The sequence below is a fragment of the Nylanderia fulva genome, unplaced genomic scaffold (assembly GCF_048542155.1).
Source record: "Nylanderia fulva isolate GAGA-0341 unplaced genomic scaffold, ASM4854215v1 Scaffold2, whole genome shotgun sequence".
NCBI lineage: Eukaryota > Metazoa > Arthropoda > Insecta > Hymenoptera > Formicidae > Nylanderia > Nylanderia fulva.
This window is the reverse complement of record NW_028190263.1, coordinates 3,301,712-3,316,191: the sequence shown is the minus strand read 5'-3', so window position 1 is coordinate 3,316,191 and position 14,480 is coordinate 3,301,712. Positions and strand designations below refer to the sequence as shown.

General features: G+C 34.0%; 3 protein-coding genes across 4 annotated transcripts; 1 reads left to right on the top strand and 2 right to left on the bottom strand.

Annotated features, from left to right (window-relative positions):
* Positions 1 to 71: 71 nt before the first annotated feature.
* Positions 72 to 6,252, bottom strand: LOC114945193 (superkiller complex protein 3). Of its 2 annotated transcripts, XM_029321294.2 has the most exons (15): positions 5,680 to 6,252; positions 5,509 to 5,597; positions 4,881 to 5,218; positions 4,416 to 4,789; positions 3,910 to 4,325; positions 3,356 to 3,823; positions 3,097 to 3,254; positions 2,880 to 3,015; positions 2,437 to 2,804; positions 2,016 to 2,341; positions 1,610 to 1,906; positions 1,275 to 1,529; positions 805 to 1,188; positions 407 to 662; positions 72 to 310 (listed from the first exon to the last, which is right to left on the bottom strand). In XM_029321294.2, the coding sequence occupies exons 3-15, from the start codon at positions 5,204 to 5,206 to the stop codon at positions 175 to 177; spliced, it is 3,900 nt and encodes a 1,299-aa protein (XP_029177127.2). In that variant the 5' UTR covers positions 5,207 to 5,218; positions 5,509 to 5,597; positions 5,680 to 6,252; the 3' UTR covers positions 72 to 174. The 2 variants fall into 2 exon arrangements, with proteins under 2 accessions (XP_029177127.2, XP_029177126.2); XM_029321293.2 differs by having other exon boundaries at positions 5,509 to 6,252.
* Positions 5,828 to 13,535, top strand: SF1 (splicing factor 1). Its single transcript, XM_029321301.2, has 9 exons — positions 5,828 to 6,274; positions 6,668 to 6,823; positions 7,449 to 7,524; positions 9,163 to 9,315; positions 9,872 to 9,978; positions 10,083 to 10,249; positions 10,473 to 10,631; positions 10,705 to 10,979; positions 11,082 to 13,535. Exons 1-9 carry the CDS (start codon positions 6,073 to 6,075, stop codon positions 11,638 to 11,640), a joined length of 1,854 nt encoding a protein of 617 aa, XP_029177134.1. The 5' UTR covers positions 5,828 to 6,072; the 3' UTR covers positions 11,641 to 13,535.
* Positions 13,166 to 14,102, bottom strand: ND-B22 (NADH dehydrogenase (ubiquinone) B22 subunit). The gene is made up of 2 exons (XM_029321308.2): positions 13,865 to 14,102; positions 13,166 to 13,576 (listed from the first exon to the last, which is right to left on the bottom strand). Exons 1-2 carry the CDS (start codon positions 13,972 to 13,974, stop codon positions 13,246 to 13,248), a joined length of 441 nt encoding a protein of 146 aa, XP_029177141.1. The 5' UTR covers positions 13,975 to 14,102; the 3' UTR covers positions 13,166 to 13,245.
* Between the last annotated feature and the right edge of the window lie 378 nt (positions 14,103 to 14,480).

Below are 14,480 nucleotides of genomic sequence, written 5' to 3'. Positions count from 1 at the left end.
ATAAATCTAGCTTAATCATTGATATACCTTCCTTAACTCTTACAAGTTTATAAATTTTCAATAATATAAAATTTTAATTTATATACACAATTTATTGCATAATTTACATATACAATGCATACAAAATATATTTTTCTAATAAATCATAAAAATAAGTTACAAGATTTTGTTAACTTAAAAACTATTAAGTTCTTGTGCGTTACGAAGCAACCATTGTGACATACATTCGGAAGTTGGAAATTGTGATCTTATCATGGATATTAATGATAACATCCATTGATTATTAATCTTGGAATCCTTGTCTGTACATCTATAAGCAGAAAAATAATATATGTAAATGTGTTCGAAAATAATTGTCAGAAACAGGACAAGAAAAAGCAAGATGCCAAATTTTTATAGCACTGACCTAGGTAGAAGAGCAGCAGTAAAATTAGCCCAGCTTTCAACATTGGTGGGATATGTAAATATATTTTTCTGAGCCTGTCTGAGGCCCTTTATGGTACCGAAATGGCTATACGCGGATGCACAAGCGACATATACAATATCAGTCATGGACGTATTTCTGCTTAAAACTAATGCTGTCTGAGCACATTTGCGGAAAATGTCTAAATTTGTGCTCAACAATGAGACTCTGACAAGACGAATCCAATATCTAATGTCATCTAAAAAAAATCAATATATTTGTTTTAAAAGATAAGCTTAAATATATATAAATTTGATATAAAATATAAAATTTATTAATATAAAATAATATAATATAATAAATAAAATAATATAAATTTGATAACGATATCATGCACTTACTAGGATGTCTGAAAATAGCTTTGGTAAAAATTCGGATAGCTTCCGTAAGGTTTCCTTGAATAACATGGTAATATGCGGACAACGTGATGACATGATGACCATACTCGTGATGATTTGTGTACGGTTTCAATTCCTCCAGTACTAAAGAGGTCAAATTGAAATCGTCGTGCAGAATTCCTAATGCGGCGGTTGCCAAGAAACCAGCTATGGTAGGCGGCTTTATTTGTATGCATTGGAACAGCAGAGTCTTGACAGCGTCCGCTCCTTGGAAAATGTAAGCAATCGCAGCCATTGCGCATAAAACATTCGCTTTGTCCGTTCCAGTGTCAGCTAGCCAATGTAGAGCTGCTTCATACGTATTGTACGATTCTTCATACTGCTTGGCTACATATAAAATATTTGTTTCTTATTCTCTTCAAAGTTATTTGTTTATATATATGAATATAAGACTATATATAAAACATTGTTACCTTTGAATAAAGATAATGCCAGATGGCATTGAGAGTTGAAACTACATTTTACTTGTCTGCATAATTCGATTGCTTCCTCATGTTTTCCGATTTGAATCAGGACACGTGACAAATTTAAGGATATCATGTCCTTTATTTCGCCCTGGCTTAGTTTTAAAGCTATAACAAACTGCTTAATCGCCGTGTTATACAATTTCAGCCGTTCCAACAACAAACCATGGGTATTTAGAGCGTAAACATCATTCGGTACAAGTTCTGAAAATGATGAAATTGCTTTATCCCAAGATACAAGAAGAGAGTATTGTGTCGAGCTGATCATTATCTTTAACGCTTACCTGTATACCAGGTGAGAACATCAGTCGCTGCTGGTATCGCGTGCATTTTTTCGATAACATAAACAAATAACGGATCAGTCTTCATTGCAGGATTCAGGAGGGTGGTTAGTACCCAATGAGCATAGCCTAGAGCCGCTTCGTTGTGATAACCCAGTTGCGTTGAATGCCGGAATAGATCCATCGCTTCCTTCCTGAACGATTTCTCCGCGATTATTCCTTGACCTATCCAACTATTCATGTAACTAGGATCCGCACGTTGCGCTCGAGAAAATGCTTCATTCGCTCTATAGATATCTCCTTTATAAAAAAAAAAAAAAAAAAACAATATAGGTCGATTGATTGTAAAATGCATAATAATAACTGAACAAAAAATTGAAGAAAGTGGCAGCTATATTTTTAAGCATACTTAAATGCAGGTACAATGTTCCTAGATTGCTCCAAGCTATCGCATTGTTTGATTCTCGATCGATCGCCATAATGAAACAATGCTGAGACAAAGCATAATTCTTTATATATGGCGACATGCAAATAACGCCTAAAATGTTCCAATGTAACCACGACTGCGGACAGAGTTTGACAGCGTGTTTTGCAGCGGCAAGACATTTGGATGCCACTTCGTCCTTGTCGACTGTGGAATCGTTGTCTAATTGCATCATATAACAGCATGCTAAATCGTGCCATAAAGATGCAGAATTTTGGTCGACAGTGATTGACAGTGCTCGACAAAAACATCTAATAAAAAAAAATAATTTATAAATATTTATCAAGATTTTTTAAGGTAAATATATCGTTTAAAAAATACCTAAAAAATAATTCCTTTTTTTTACCTTATTGACAATGTGAGTATTTCATTCCCTCTAATTCTCATATATTCCTCGGTATTGTCGCATTTCATTAAAATAGGCTTGACTCTTAAGTAACAATACTTTTCTGGCATACTAACTGTGTTAAAACAGATATCACCAAGCAATTTCCAATTACAAGATAGATCACTACGTATCATGATAGCATCTGTTAGACTATCTGCCGCTTGCTGTAAATTTTCTCTCGCACGACATAGAAATTGTTTTGTGACATTTTCCTTCGCCAGTCCCAAACACGCTTGTGCTAAACCTTTTAATGCAAGAATAGATTGTTTATCATTTTCTAATATATTCTCGAAATCCTCTTTTGCTTCTTTATGCTGACCAATGAGCTAAAAACATAATTTTATGTATATCAATATCTAAGCATGTATGTGCAATTAGTAATTTTCCTGGATTTTATGTACCAATTTGATGTTCGCAAGTTGTATCATAGGATACAAAGCTCCTGGACTCAGCTCTAGCGCGCGTTGATAAGATTTCAACGCCGATGTGTGTGCACCACGCACTAAGTACGCGTCTGCTAGAGATTCCCAGCTATGACTGTACAAAGTGCAAATTTCCGATAAGATATGTTGCGGTGCTCTTTACAGGATAAAATAATTACAAGTTGTGTTGTTATACTTGTCGTTAGGGTCGGCTCTGATCACGTGCTGTAATGCCTTGATAGCTTGTCCCGCATCACCTTGATCTAAATATTGTAGGCCCAGTTGGAGCCAGGCCCATTTTGCTCCTGTACCTTGCTGCATAGTTACCCTTTGTAATAGTTGTATATTGGCATCCTAAATATTATATATAAAACTACCGGTTAGATAAAAATTTTAATTGTGATAATTGTTAAAATATATAAATTTGTGAAATTTTATATAAATATGTTTATTACAGTGTTTTTCAGAAGTCGATAAGTTGTGCTCAATCCAATGCCAGCTTCCTCAGAATTCGGGTTGATTTGCAACGCAGTGTGATAACATCTTCTCGAACGTTCGATATCATTCCCGTGCTCGCGATAATAATGTCCCAAATAAACCATACATTCCCAATTATTGCGATCCGCTTGGACGCCATTTAAGAATGCCATCAGACTGTGATTATAATCGCCCATATCCCAATATATCTTACCAAATGTCAACCAAGCTTCGGAATTACTTAGAGCTAACTCAAGAGTATTAATGGCTTCCTCATATTGCTTGTACTTCTTCAGGTATAATGCTTTAAATATAAGAGCTTGGATTTTAACTTCATCTTGGGATTCCAAATTGGTTAATACAGTAATAGCATCAGGCTTATCAAGTAAAGTATTTGTCCATACATATATCAATTGCAATTGCACAGAAGATTCAGTCTTTAATAGCTGAAAATAAATTTAAATCGGGAAATATTTAAAAAAAAAACCTTTATAATAACTTTCACATAACTTGTATGTGTATCAAAAAATACCTCTTCACACATTTGTTGTGTCTCCATCAACTTTTGTTTGTTATTACTTCTACTCATTGCTTCAAGTAATCTCAACTTAATTTTATAATACAATTTGTCCTTCAAGTGTGGTTTCATCAATTGTAATGCTTGTTTAGAAGCATTCTCGGTTTGTTCCCAGCAATATAGTTCATAATATACTTGGCTTAATATTAACCAGGCATAGAATAGTTGCGTATTTAATGAGATTACTTGATTTAAACACTCGCGAGAATTTATTAATTTATCTGTGCTCTTCAAATATACTGCTTTTGCAATTAATGCAGCCTCGGAATTTGCATTCAGCTTTAAAAGGGATTCATAAATCTCAGTTATGTTAATGTCAAGATTCTTTTCATTCAATATAGCCTCTTCATAATAGATACGGCAGATCCATTCTGTTATACAAAAGAAATAATTGTATTAAACTATTGCACTAGAGAATAATTAATACTAAAAGTATCAACAATTGAATGTAAATGACTTACCTAGAGGATAAGCATCCTGTGGAAATTGAATATGCATATCCTGAGCTGCTGTTAATAAAACTGTAAACTTATTTGAATCATATAACATCTTTAAATATTTTCTATAATACTCTTGTCTATTCACTATATCTGTATCTTTTATTACAGATGCTAATATATCTTCGTAAAATTCCTGATACTTGGTTAAACTATTATTAGGGTATTCTGTTAAAACCCATGCTAGAGTTTTATCGATCAGGCTTGTCTTCTCTTTGGTAGAAACTTCTCGTAACATACTCAATGTATCTAATACTTCGGATAGTATGTCATCATCCTTGGTTCTCAGAACAATTTCTGAGACTTTATTGACGAAATATGTGAACTTGGGAGAATCACTAAAAAGATATTTCAGTTTATTCATCTGTTAGATATTTTGTTTTTTATATAGTTCAAGTTTTTAAAAAAGTATAGCAAAATATTCCCTACCTATCCAATTGTAAAAGTTTGCAATAAGCTAGAGCTAGCTTTCCCCAATTGTCATTATCTTGTGGTGCTTTGTCATAATATGCCACTAGACCTTGCCAAGCTACTGGATTATTCGGTTGTATCTCAGCAGCTTTTTGAAGAACCAAGGGTACCTGTGGTTTGAATTCCTCTATTTCCTGCATGGCACGTGCTAACAAAACCAATGCTGTGTAATTGTTTTTATCTTTCTTCAAGATCTTTTTACACTTCTTCATAGTCTCCAGATATTCATTCTGCCTGAAAGACTCACGGGCCTCCTTCAGCAAGATCTTAACGTCATCCGACATTTTTTTTATTTCCTGAAAAAATAGATTTATAAATTTATAAGCAATTTTTTGTGTTTTTCACATTTTCCAGTTTGTATCATTAATAAATGTCAACAGTATCTATAAGTAGGGATAGACATTTTATGCTTTGAGCATAATGGCATGTGTCCAAAAATGTTTAATATAATATTAAGTGTTTAATTTTATATAACATTAATTTAATATAATATTAAGTGTTTATAACCATTAAAATTAATACCTAAAAACAATTTTGACACATTATGCTATTATGTTCAAAGCATAAAGTGCCTATTCCTACTTACACGAAATCGATTGAATTAAAATTAAAAGCGAAGCTACGACACCCTATTTTCAAAATTCCCAAGATTTCACGCAAATATAATGATAAACACTGTAACGTAAACACAAAATAGTAAAGCTGTTTATTAATCAAGTTTATTAGGAGCATAAAATGTACAATAAAAAATATTGACATGTAGAGTCCCAATTAGGTCTTCGCTCGCATGTAATCTCTTTCGGCCTAGTCTCGCCTCTTTTCGCGATTGGTTCGTCGACGCGACCCTAGAACAACCGACCAACCAGAAGCCTCGCGTGTAAACGCGTCCTGAGGGGATACGCGCTGACATCCGGTCGCGGTGCGTCAGGATGGAAGTGTGCTGCTAACGGTGCCTTCAGATCGCACGGGTCTCGCCATTTTCCCTCGAGTCGTGTAAACTATTCTCCCGCTCTCACGTTACTCGTCCACGTCGCGTGGGCTTGGTTGGGCGTCGACCGCGAGTGCGCCGCGTCGACGAGGAACGCGTGTACGTAGAGTGGAATAGTAGCAGAAACGTCACGCCGGGCAATCGGCGTCGTCTTCGGCTGTAATGAATCAGCCGCGGAATTTTACGTCGCTGCTGAATCCGAGCTATCTGCAGAATGCTCAGCAGCAGCAAAACACGGCGGGGACGAACTCGGCGGCTGTGGCTGCAGCCGCAGCCGCGGCCGCCGTCTCCGCCGCGATAGCGAACGGCACACAGGCCAACGCTAACTCATCCAGCATCGCGAACCGCAAACGAGAGACGGAGGGTCAGTCTTTTTCCCTCTCTCTCTCTTTCTCTTACCTTATCTTTCGCGAGTACGCACTTCCTCGCGTGCTTTGCAAGCGTGCAATATTTATATGATCCTATTCTGTTACTATATGTTAATTATACTATTATATGTTGTTTTATTTATTTATTTTTATTTGTTTTTATGGTAAAGAAATTGTTATTCAAGTTTCCCTTTGCAAACGTGTGAAGTGTCTTAATACTGAATTGTTTTCCTATAACATATTTATATATTACATATATAATATATAACATAATATATAATAAATATATTTAATAATATGTAATAAATATAATACAAATAGAAAAATATAAATATAATAGTAAAAATTATGTATAGATTTTATGTAATCTAATGGCAAGATTTTTATAGGAGATTGTAAACAGGAGAAAGAAACAAAAGATGGAGAACGTAAGAAGAGGAAAAAGACTAGATGGGGTGGTAGCGAACATGACAAAACATTTATACCAGGGATGCCTACAGTACTACCGACAAATCTGACTCCTGAACAGGAGAAAGCTTATCTCTGTAAGTTTCTTTCCCAATTGATATTCTTATTTCCTTTAGTACGCTAGTGCATATAGATAGGGAACTGTTTCAAATATTTTGCTTCTGTACATAAGTTTCCGAAGCCTAATTTATAGAATATAGATGACTATGAATGATGTGTAAGTATAATGTGTATATATACATATATATCTATATATATTGGTAAAAATTCAAAATTCTCAGAGGTAAGCATCAGGAATTCTAAAACCATCTTGAATCATCAAATTTGGCAAGAGGGATTGCCAATTTTGCTGAATAATTATGATCCGACTATTAAATTTATATTTCTAACACCATAAAATTCTATGAAACTGTATATATTTAAGCATTATTTATTTAAATATAATTGATCACAAATATTTAAAGTTATATTTAGAATTTTTTTCTTTTTTTTTTTTTTAATAAAGTTTTGTAATTAATAAGTCACATAAAGCAATTTGTAAGCTTTTGACTTTTAAAAACAATGTTTAAGATGATATTTAAATACATGCAATATTATTACTTTTTTGAAACATGCTTATTTTATAGAATGTATTATGGTTATAGCAAATTGGCAATATCTAACTGTTGGGGTTTCCGCCCCCTCTAACCCGTTGGTTTACAGTTCAGCTGCAGATTGAGGAAATCAGCAGGAAACTACGCACTGGAGACCTTGGAATCCCACTTAATCCCGAGGAAAGGTTTGAAAGAAACTCTTACATACCAAAAATGAACATTACATATCTACAATACCTATCTACTGACCATACAACAGTTCATAATACAGGAGCCTTAAAGATATCTCTATGGCTCAGGTTCAATTAGTGTGGGAATACCGATGTCGTATCTGAAAGCATTGGGCTTGATTAGAGCCCCCACGCAACAGAAGATAAATTTTGATCGTATTGGTTTGCCCTAATCAATCTTTTTTAATAACTCATTTTTTATTAAACACTGCTACAATAATGCAAATTAAGTTTTATGTCCTTAAATTTTATTATAATTTAAATATCAGATGTAATGTAAAAGAATTAGCTATCAATATACATATAATGAATTGTGCAAATCAATAGAGAAGTAGCAGTGTTTAAGAAGAACAGTGGGTATTCTAGTTCATATATTCCTTAAATAAATACATTTTTGCAAACACATAGAGACTCTCAGGTGACCTATTGCAATCTGTTTCTATTTACTATGAGCAAAACTTCTGCAGCATTAGTATTCTAACATTTTATTTTTTCAATGTTTCATTCTGAATTTATAATCTCGTGTATAGGTCCCCTTTGAGTTAGATTCTGTTCCTTCGTTTAGGCTGCCGTGATTTGCACGGCATATTTTTGAAACATTACAATAATTTTAGTGCCAATAGGGAGATTATTAATTGATAAATGCCAATCTTTGTTGCTAATCTAATGAGCACAGATTTCAGGAAAATATCGGTTTATTGAAATTCTCATTTGTACCGTAATATTGTAACAAAAAATTTAACGTTACTTTCAGGTACAGCTCTTAAATAATAATTGCATATACTCTTTTTCTAATAAATTAATTTATTCCAATAGGTTTAACTTTACCAATTTTAGCTGGAACCATTATTTTTATGTCATTGTGTTTTTTATTAATACATAATAAGATATATCAATCACGTTATAACTAATCTAAAAGATTATTTCTTAACAATCAGCAGGATCTGTCTTAGCAGCTGACATCATACCGATATCTGCCGTGCACAAACGCGCAGTCTTCCAGTGTGTGGTTGCCTACTATAGAATACTAAATATATATAGCTATATTCGGCAGCGACATTTTTCTATTCTTTATTTTGATACCTTGGCACTGTTGGGAAATTCTAATTTAATTCTAAATTCTACATAATATGATTACATAAGCAAACTGATACAATCATGCAATAAATTCTATAGGATTTTTTGATATTAGGATATGTTAAATACATGCTATTGTTATTAATATAAAATTATTAAACATTTTTAAAATCTCTCTTATAAATTTTGATTTTTTTAAATTAAACGAAGGTTATTAATATATTCTTTTTTAAATTAAATATAGAAATTTAATAATTTAGCGAAACATTTATCTACACACAATCACATTTATAGAGAAAATAAACCAAATCAGAGCAACAAGATAAAAAGATTATATAATAACTTATTCATCAAAATTTTACTGTTCTATCTGCATAATTTTCTGCTGTAAAAGAAATCAGCGGTTTTTTCCCACTGTATATTCATACGGTCATAGTAGGCTCAGGTTGCTTGTATGCTAGTACCTTCTGATAAAAATTTATATCTTGATATGGTATTATCCTTTTTCTTTTTCAGATCTCCATCTCCAGAACCTATTTACAGTAGTGATGGTAAACGGTTGAACACGAGAGAATATCGCACAAGACGTAAATTGGAAGAAGAACGTCATAATTTAATTCAGAAGATTCTTAAAATTAATCCAGAGTTTAAACCACCACCAGATTATAAGTGAGTCTTTTATAGATTTTGCGTTATATACTTTTATAAATGTTTTTGTATAATTAGACTGGCGATTACATCGTCACATGCTTCCCAAAAATTATCGAGCGAAAACACGTATACGAATACGGTCACACACACAAGCGAAAGTACTGAGACATAAATAAAAATAAATAGAAACATAACAGACGAGACAGATAAAGACGAGAAGCACAGAGACAAATATCAAGATGATTAAAAAACAAAGGAAATAAACGAATAGAAAATTCTCGAAGCCTATCGAAGGTCGATTTTGAGGCGAGAGACAGAAAGAGCAATGTTACATGCGAGAGATTTCGTTATCGACAGTCACCCCGTACGGACGTACATTATGAATCCGAGCGGTTTAATATCCATGTATCGACAGTTGAAGTTTGTGTTTAAGAATATACTTTCAGTTATATGCAATTAATGCCTCTCCCTATTTAATTCCCGACTCGCACCGAACCGACTAAGTAATCGCGCCGCGAGAAACTAAAAGACTATACTATACTTTTCAATATTTATATCTATTTTTATTTTGCAGGCCACCAATAATACGAGTTCATGATAAAGTGATGATTCCTCAGGAAGAGCATCCCGATATAAATTTTGTTGGATTACTTATTGGACCACGTGGAAATACGCTGAAATGTAAATAAATTTTGCAAATAATTATACTAATACAACTTACATTTTACACACACACACACACAGAGTTAGAAGTCTTAACATCCATTTTTATGAAATTTTTTTAGCTATGGAAAAAGAAACAGGCGCAAAAATCATAATTCGTGGGAAAGGATCTGTAAAGGAAGGAAAAGTTGGTAGGAAAGATGGACAACCTTTACCAGGCGAGGATGAACCTTTGCATGCGTATATTACTGCAAACAATTTAGATGCTGTAAAAAAGGCTGTGGAAAGAGTACGTTTTGTTCTCATTTATAACATTTTTTTCTTATATAAAAGCTATATGAATATGAAAAAGTTATATCAAATGCAGAGATAATTATATTAAATATGATCTATATATATATATATATATATATATATATATATATATATATTTATATTGTTAAACATTGAAACATTCATAAGTGCATTGAGAATTATACATTAAACAGATTTGTGTTTTGTACATTAAACAGATCCACGAGATTATTCGACAAGGTGTCGAGGTGCCAGAGGGCCAAAATGATTTACGACGTAATCAATTACGCGAACTGGCTTTATTAAATGGAACTTTACGTGAGAATGATGGACCTCGTTGTACTAATTGTGGAGCTTCAGACCATAAATCTTGGCTGGTTTGTATAACATTTTATATATATTAAAAAACTTTTATATTTTTGGAACTAATTTTTAATGAAATTTTTTTAGTGTCCGGATAAGCCAAATGTAACGAATAACATAGTATGTTCGAGTTGCGGTGGTGCGGGGCACATTGCTCGAGATTGTAGATCGAAAAGACCAGGTCAGGGTGGTCCAGCTGCCGCCGGAATGGGAGGAATGAGTCAAGCCGGAGATAAAGCCAAGATAGATGAGGAATACATGTCGTTAATGGCAGAATTAGGAGAAGGCCCACCACCGGACAGATCAAAGACAGGTCAAGCCAGGCAGACTCCCAACCCCAATTATCCTGGACTCTTTGATAGGTATGATAATTTCTCTTACTTCTTTTTTTTAGAATAAACTTTATATATACATATAACAAATATATAGAAGATCGAATACGATAATCATACGTCTTTTTTCAGACAACAACCACCTCGCGCGCTAATGGCTGCCCCGGCTCATCCGCCGCCGCAGATGATGCAAGGTGGCCCGATGATGCCGCCGCCAGGCATGGCGCCACCACCACCATGGAGTCAAGGTGGCGAAGGAATGAATAGTATGAACATGCAGTGGCAGCCGCCGGTGAGCATGCCGCCACCACCAGGTGTGATGCAACCGCCGCCGCCGCCACCCGGTTCTACTACGCAGCCCAACATTCCACCGCTGATGCCGTGGATGGCCGGCAACAATCAGCCGCCGCCGCCGGGCCAGATGCCGCCCACGCAGATTCCGCCACCCGGGATGGGAATACCGCCATGGCAGCAAGGTCAACAGGGACCGATGCGGCCGCCACCACCAGGTACGGCGCCGCCCCCGGGATTCCCTGGAGGCTGGCAGCCGCAACAGATGGGTGGCTGGCCGCCAGCTGCTCCAGTTCCACCCCCGCCTCAACAACAGACTCCAGCACCGCCTGGAATTGATTTGAACACGCTGCCGACGTTGCTGGCGCAGCCGCCGCCGCCACCTCCGCCCACCAGTTAGTCTTAATCGTGTAAGAATGAATGACTTCCGATTCTGTTGTACATGAGATAATAACGATCACGATTGGACGAAAGTTTAGAAATGGAAGTCTGAAAAAGGTACTGTGTCCAAATATCATAGTATCATAAAAAAGTGATGAATAACGCACGAAATTAGGAACAGATAATGAAATTTATATTGCAATTATATTCTTTGATTTGAATCATCAGTTTTGAATTTATTCTTTTAAATGATGTTCAAAATCCTGACGATTATTTAAAAAAAAAGAGAAAGAAAGGAAAGTTCTGTGAATTATATACTTTGAACAAGTAGACAAACATATACCAAGAAAGCCGTATATGCAAATTATGCAACATTTAGTTTTAACTAGGTACCAATTTTAACTTGTTGCATGTAAGGAATTCTATAAATAAATATTAAACGCACGCGGAATTCTCTCATAAAAGCACAATTGTAGTCGATTTTACTTTTTTCTTTCTTTTTTTTACTTTATTCCATTTCCGAATATCGCTTCCGAAATCAAATCTATCAATGTTGAAGAATTGTAACATAGGTAAAAAGGACATTTGTTCATATATTTTATTTATATATAAGCAACACGCGCACGCGTGGTTTTATATATATACACACACACCCATAAATATAATTCATAACTCTTATATATAAATTGGTATTTGGTGATATTTTAGTGATGATTGCAGAAATAAGCTTATTTGCAAATTGAGTATAAACATTTCTGACCTGAATCTTTATCTGTTTTATTCTGGTACTTTAATCAACTTACAAAATAATATATACAAAAAATGTCGAATCAGTCGCGTATTAGGCAAATTTATGGACAATATAGAACGGAGACAATTTTAGATTTTTAGTCCACTCGTGTATCATCCAAATTATTGCTTTCGTAGCAATGTATGTCGTAATCTTTGATCGTAAATATATCGTTTGGATTATACATATATATATATGTCTATTCAAATCATGATTATGTTACATTATTAAAAAAACGAAGTAATGGTTCTTGCTGCTGAAATAATGATTCAAATTAAGTAAATGGAAATTATTGTAATTCCTAATTTTGCAAATAACATTTTTTCTTTTAAAAATAAATACATAAATACATTTTACCTGTTATTATTATTGACAATTGGCATTCGAACGTCATTTCAAGTATAATAATTTCTTATGTGTTTGTGACTCTAAGTAATCAGACAAAATCACCAAATTTCAAGTTGCTTTATATATGTGCTAAGATTATAGTATTATGTTAAATGTATGATGAATTAAATTATAGAGAAATAAGCTAAGTTGTTTGATATGTATTCTGGAGTACATAATAAATACATATGAAACAAAAATATGTGTATATATTGTTATGTATTGCATGGAAAATTCTCTTTTGTTTCTCTTTATATATTTACATAATTATGTCAAGTTACAATTTATATTTGTTTTAAAAAATGTGTATATATATAATTTTACTTGTTTTATCTGTAATAGGGATACTATTCCATTTGACAAAAAATTTCATAATAATAAACATTATATTACAATATATCTACAAGTTGAACTGATACAGCATAAGTATATATATTTTATAAGTGTCTAATGATGTTTGATCTTCTTATTTTCTTTCTCTTCTGGATACGTTTTAAAATACCATTCCTCGTATTCGTCCTTCATTTGTTCGCGACGTGCAAAATATTTCGGATATCTAGCTTTCTCTAGAGGATGCCAATAATCTAAGACCCAATCTGGAATCTGGCCTTTTCGACCATATGCTCCTCCTGTGGCTGAATTTGCAAATGTCTTTGGTGCATAATGTTGCTTAGACCAGAGTTCTTTTTCTCCTTCTTCTAAAAGATATGTTGCATAACGCATGTCTTTTATATCCTTGTTTTTATCAAAACGTTCTCTCATTAATACAGCTTGAATCCTGTAAAAAAAACAGTATATATATAATTCATATATATTTATAGAATATGTAATTATAATAATTATATTATTAATTTATTTTAGATCAATTCAAATTAATGTAGTTCAAAAAAAGCAAATTGTTTTTTTTTATTATGAATAATGTACGACTATTGCAATTATATATTTTATATTACGTATAATATTGTATATTATATATATATATTATATATACAAAATAATACATAAAAATACATATAGAATAATATATGAACAAACATAACATTGACACACTGTCAGCTGATTTTACCTGCAATCGTGTGTTCTATGATACCAATCCTCCAGACAACGAAGTGCACGCTTGTACAAGCTGCACACTTTTCGTGAATGTGGCACAAGCTCGGAGGGAATATGCGCCATCGTTTTTATTTAATAAAATCGCACAATTCCTTCTCTTGAAAACACTTTCCCGTAATATTCGTTAGATTACATGAACGTGACGAACCATGAATCATCTAAAACAAGTAGATCTGCTGAAGATGTTCATTGGCAGACGATCAAAATAGCTGACCTCGCGAAGATCAACAGAGCTATCTGAAAAAAGTCCCTATATAAAAGGGAAACTTTGATTGGTCATAACGTCGCGAATTATTTTCTAGCCGTCATGACGTCACGTTCTATTACAAGCTAGAACAACTCTAACAACAACAATATTCGACGTGTGTTTACATATCAAAAACAAAGAAAAACAATAACTGTGAATAAAAACACGTGTGCTTTTTTCGCGAATAAAGAAAGTTAAAGGCGCGGGAAGATTGACGGAAGTGCGACGGAAACGAGTGAATTTGCTTCGCATCGGCGACATCGGGCGACGTCGTCAACGGGTATTGACTGGTGGACGTGGTGGACTCTTTTGTCACCGAGCG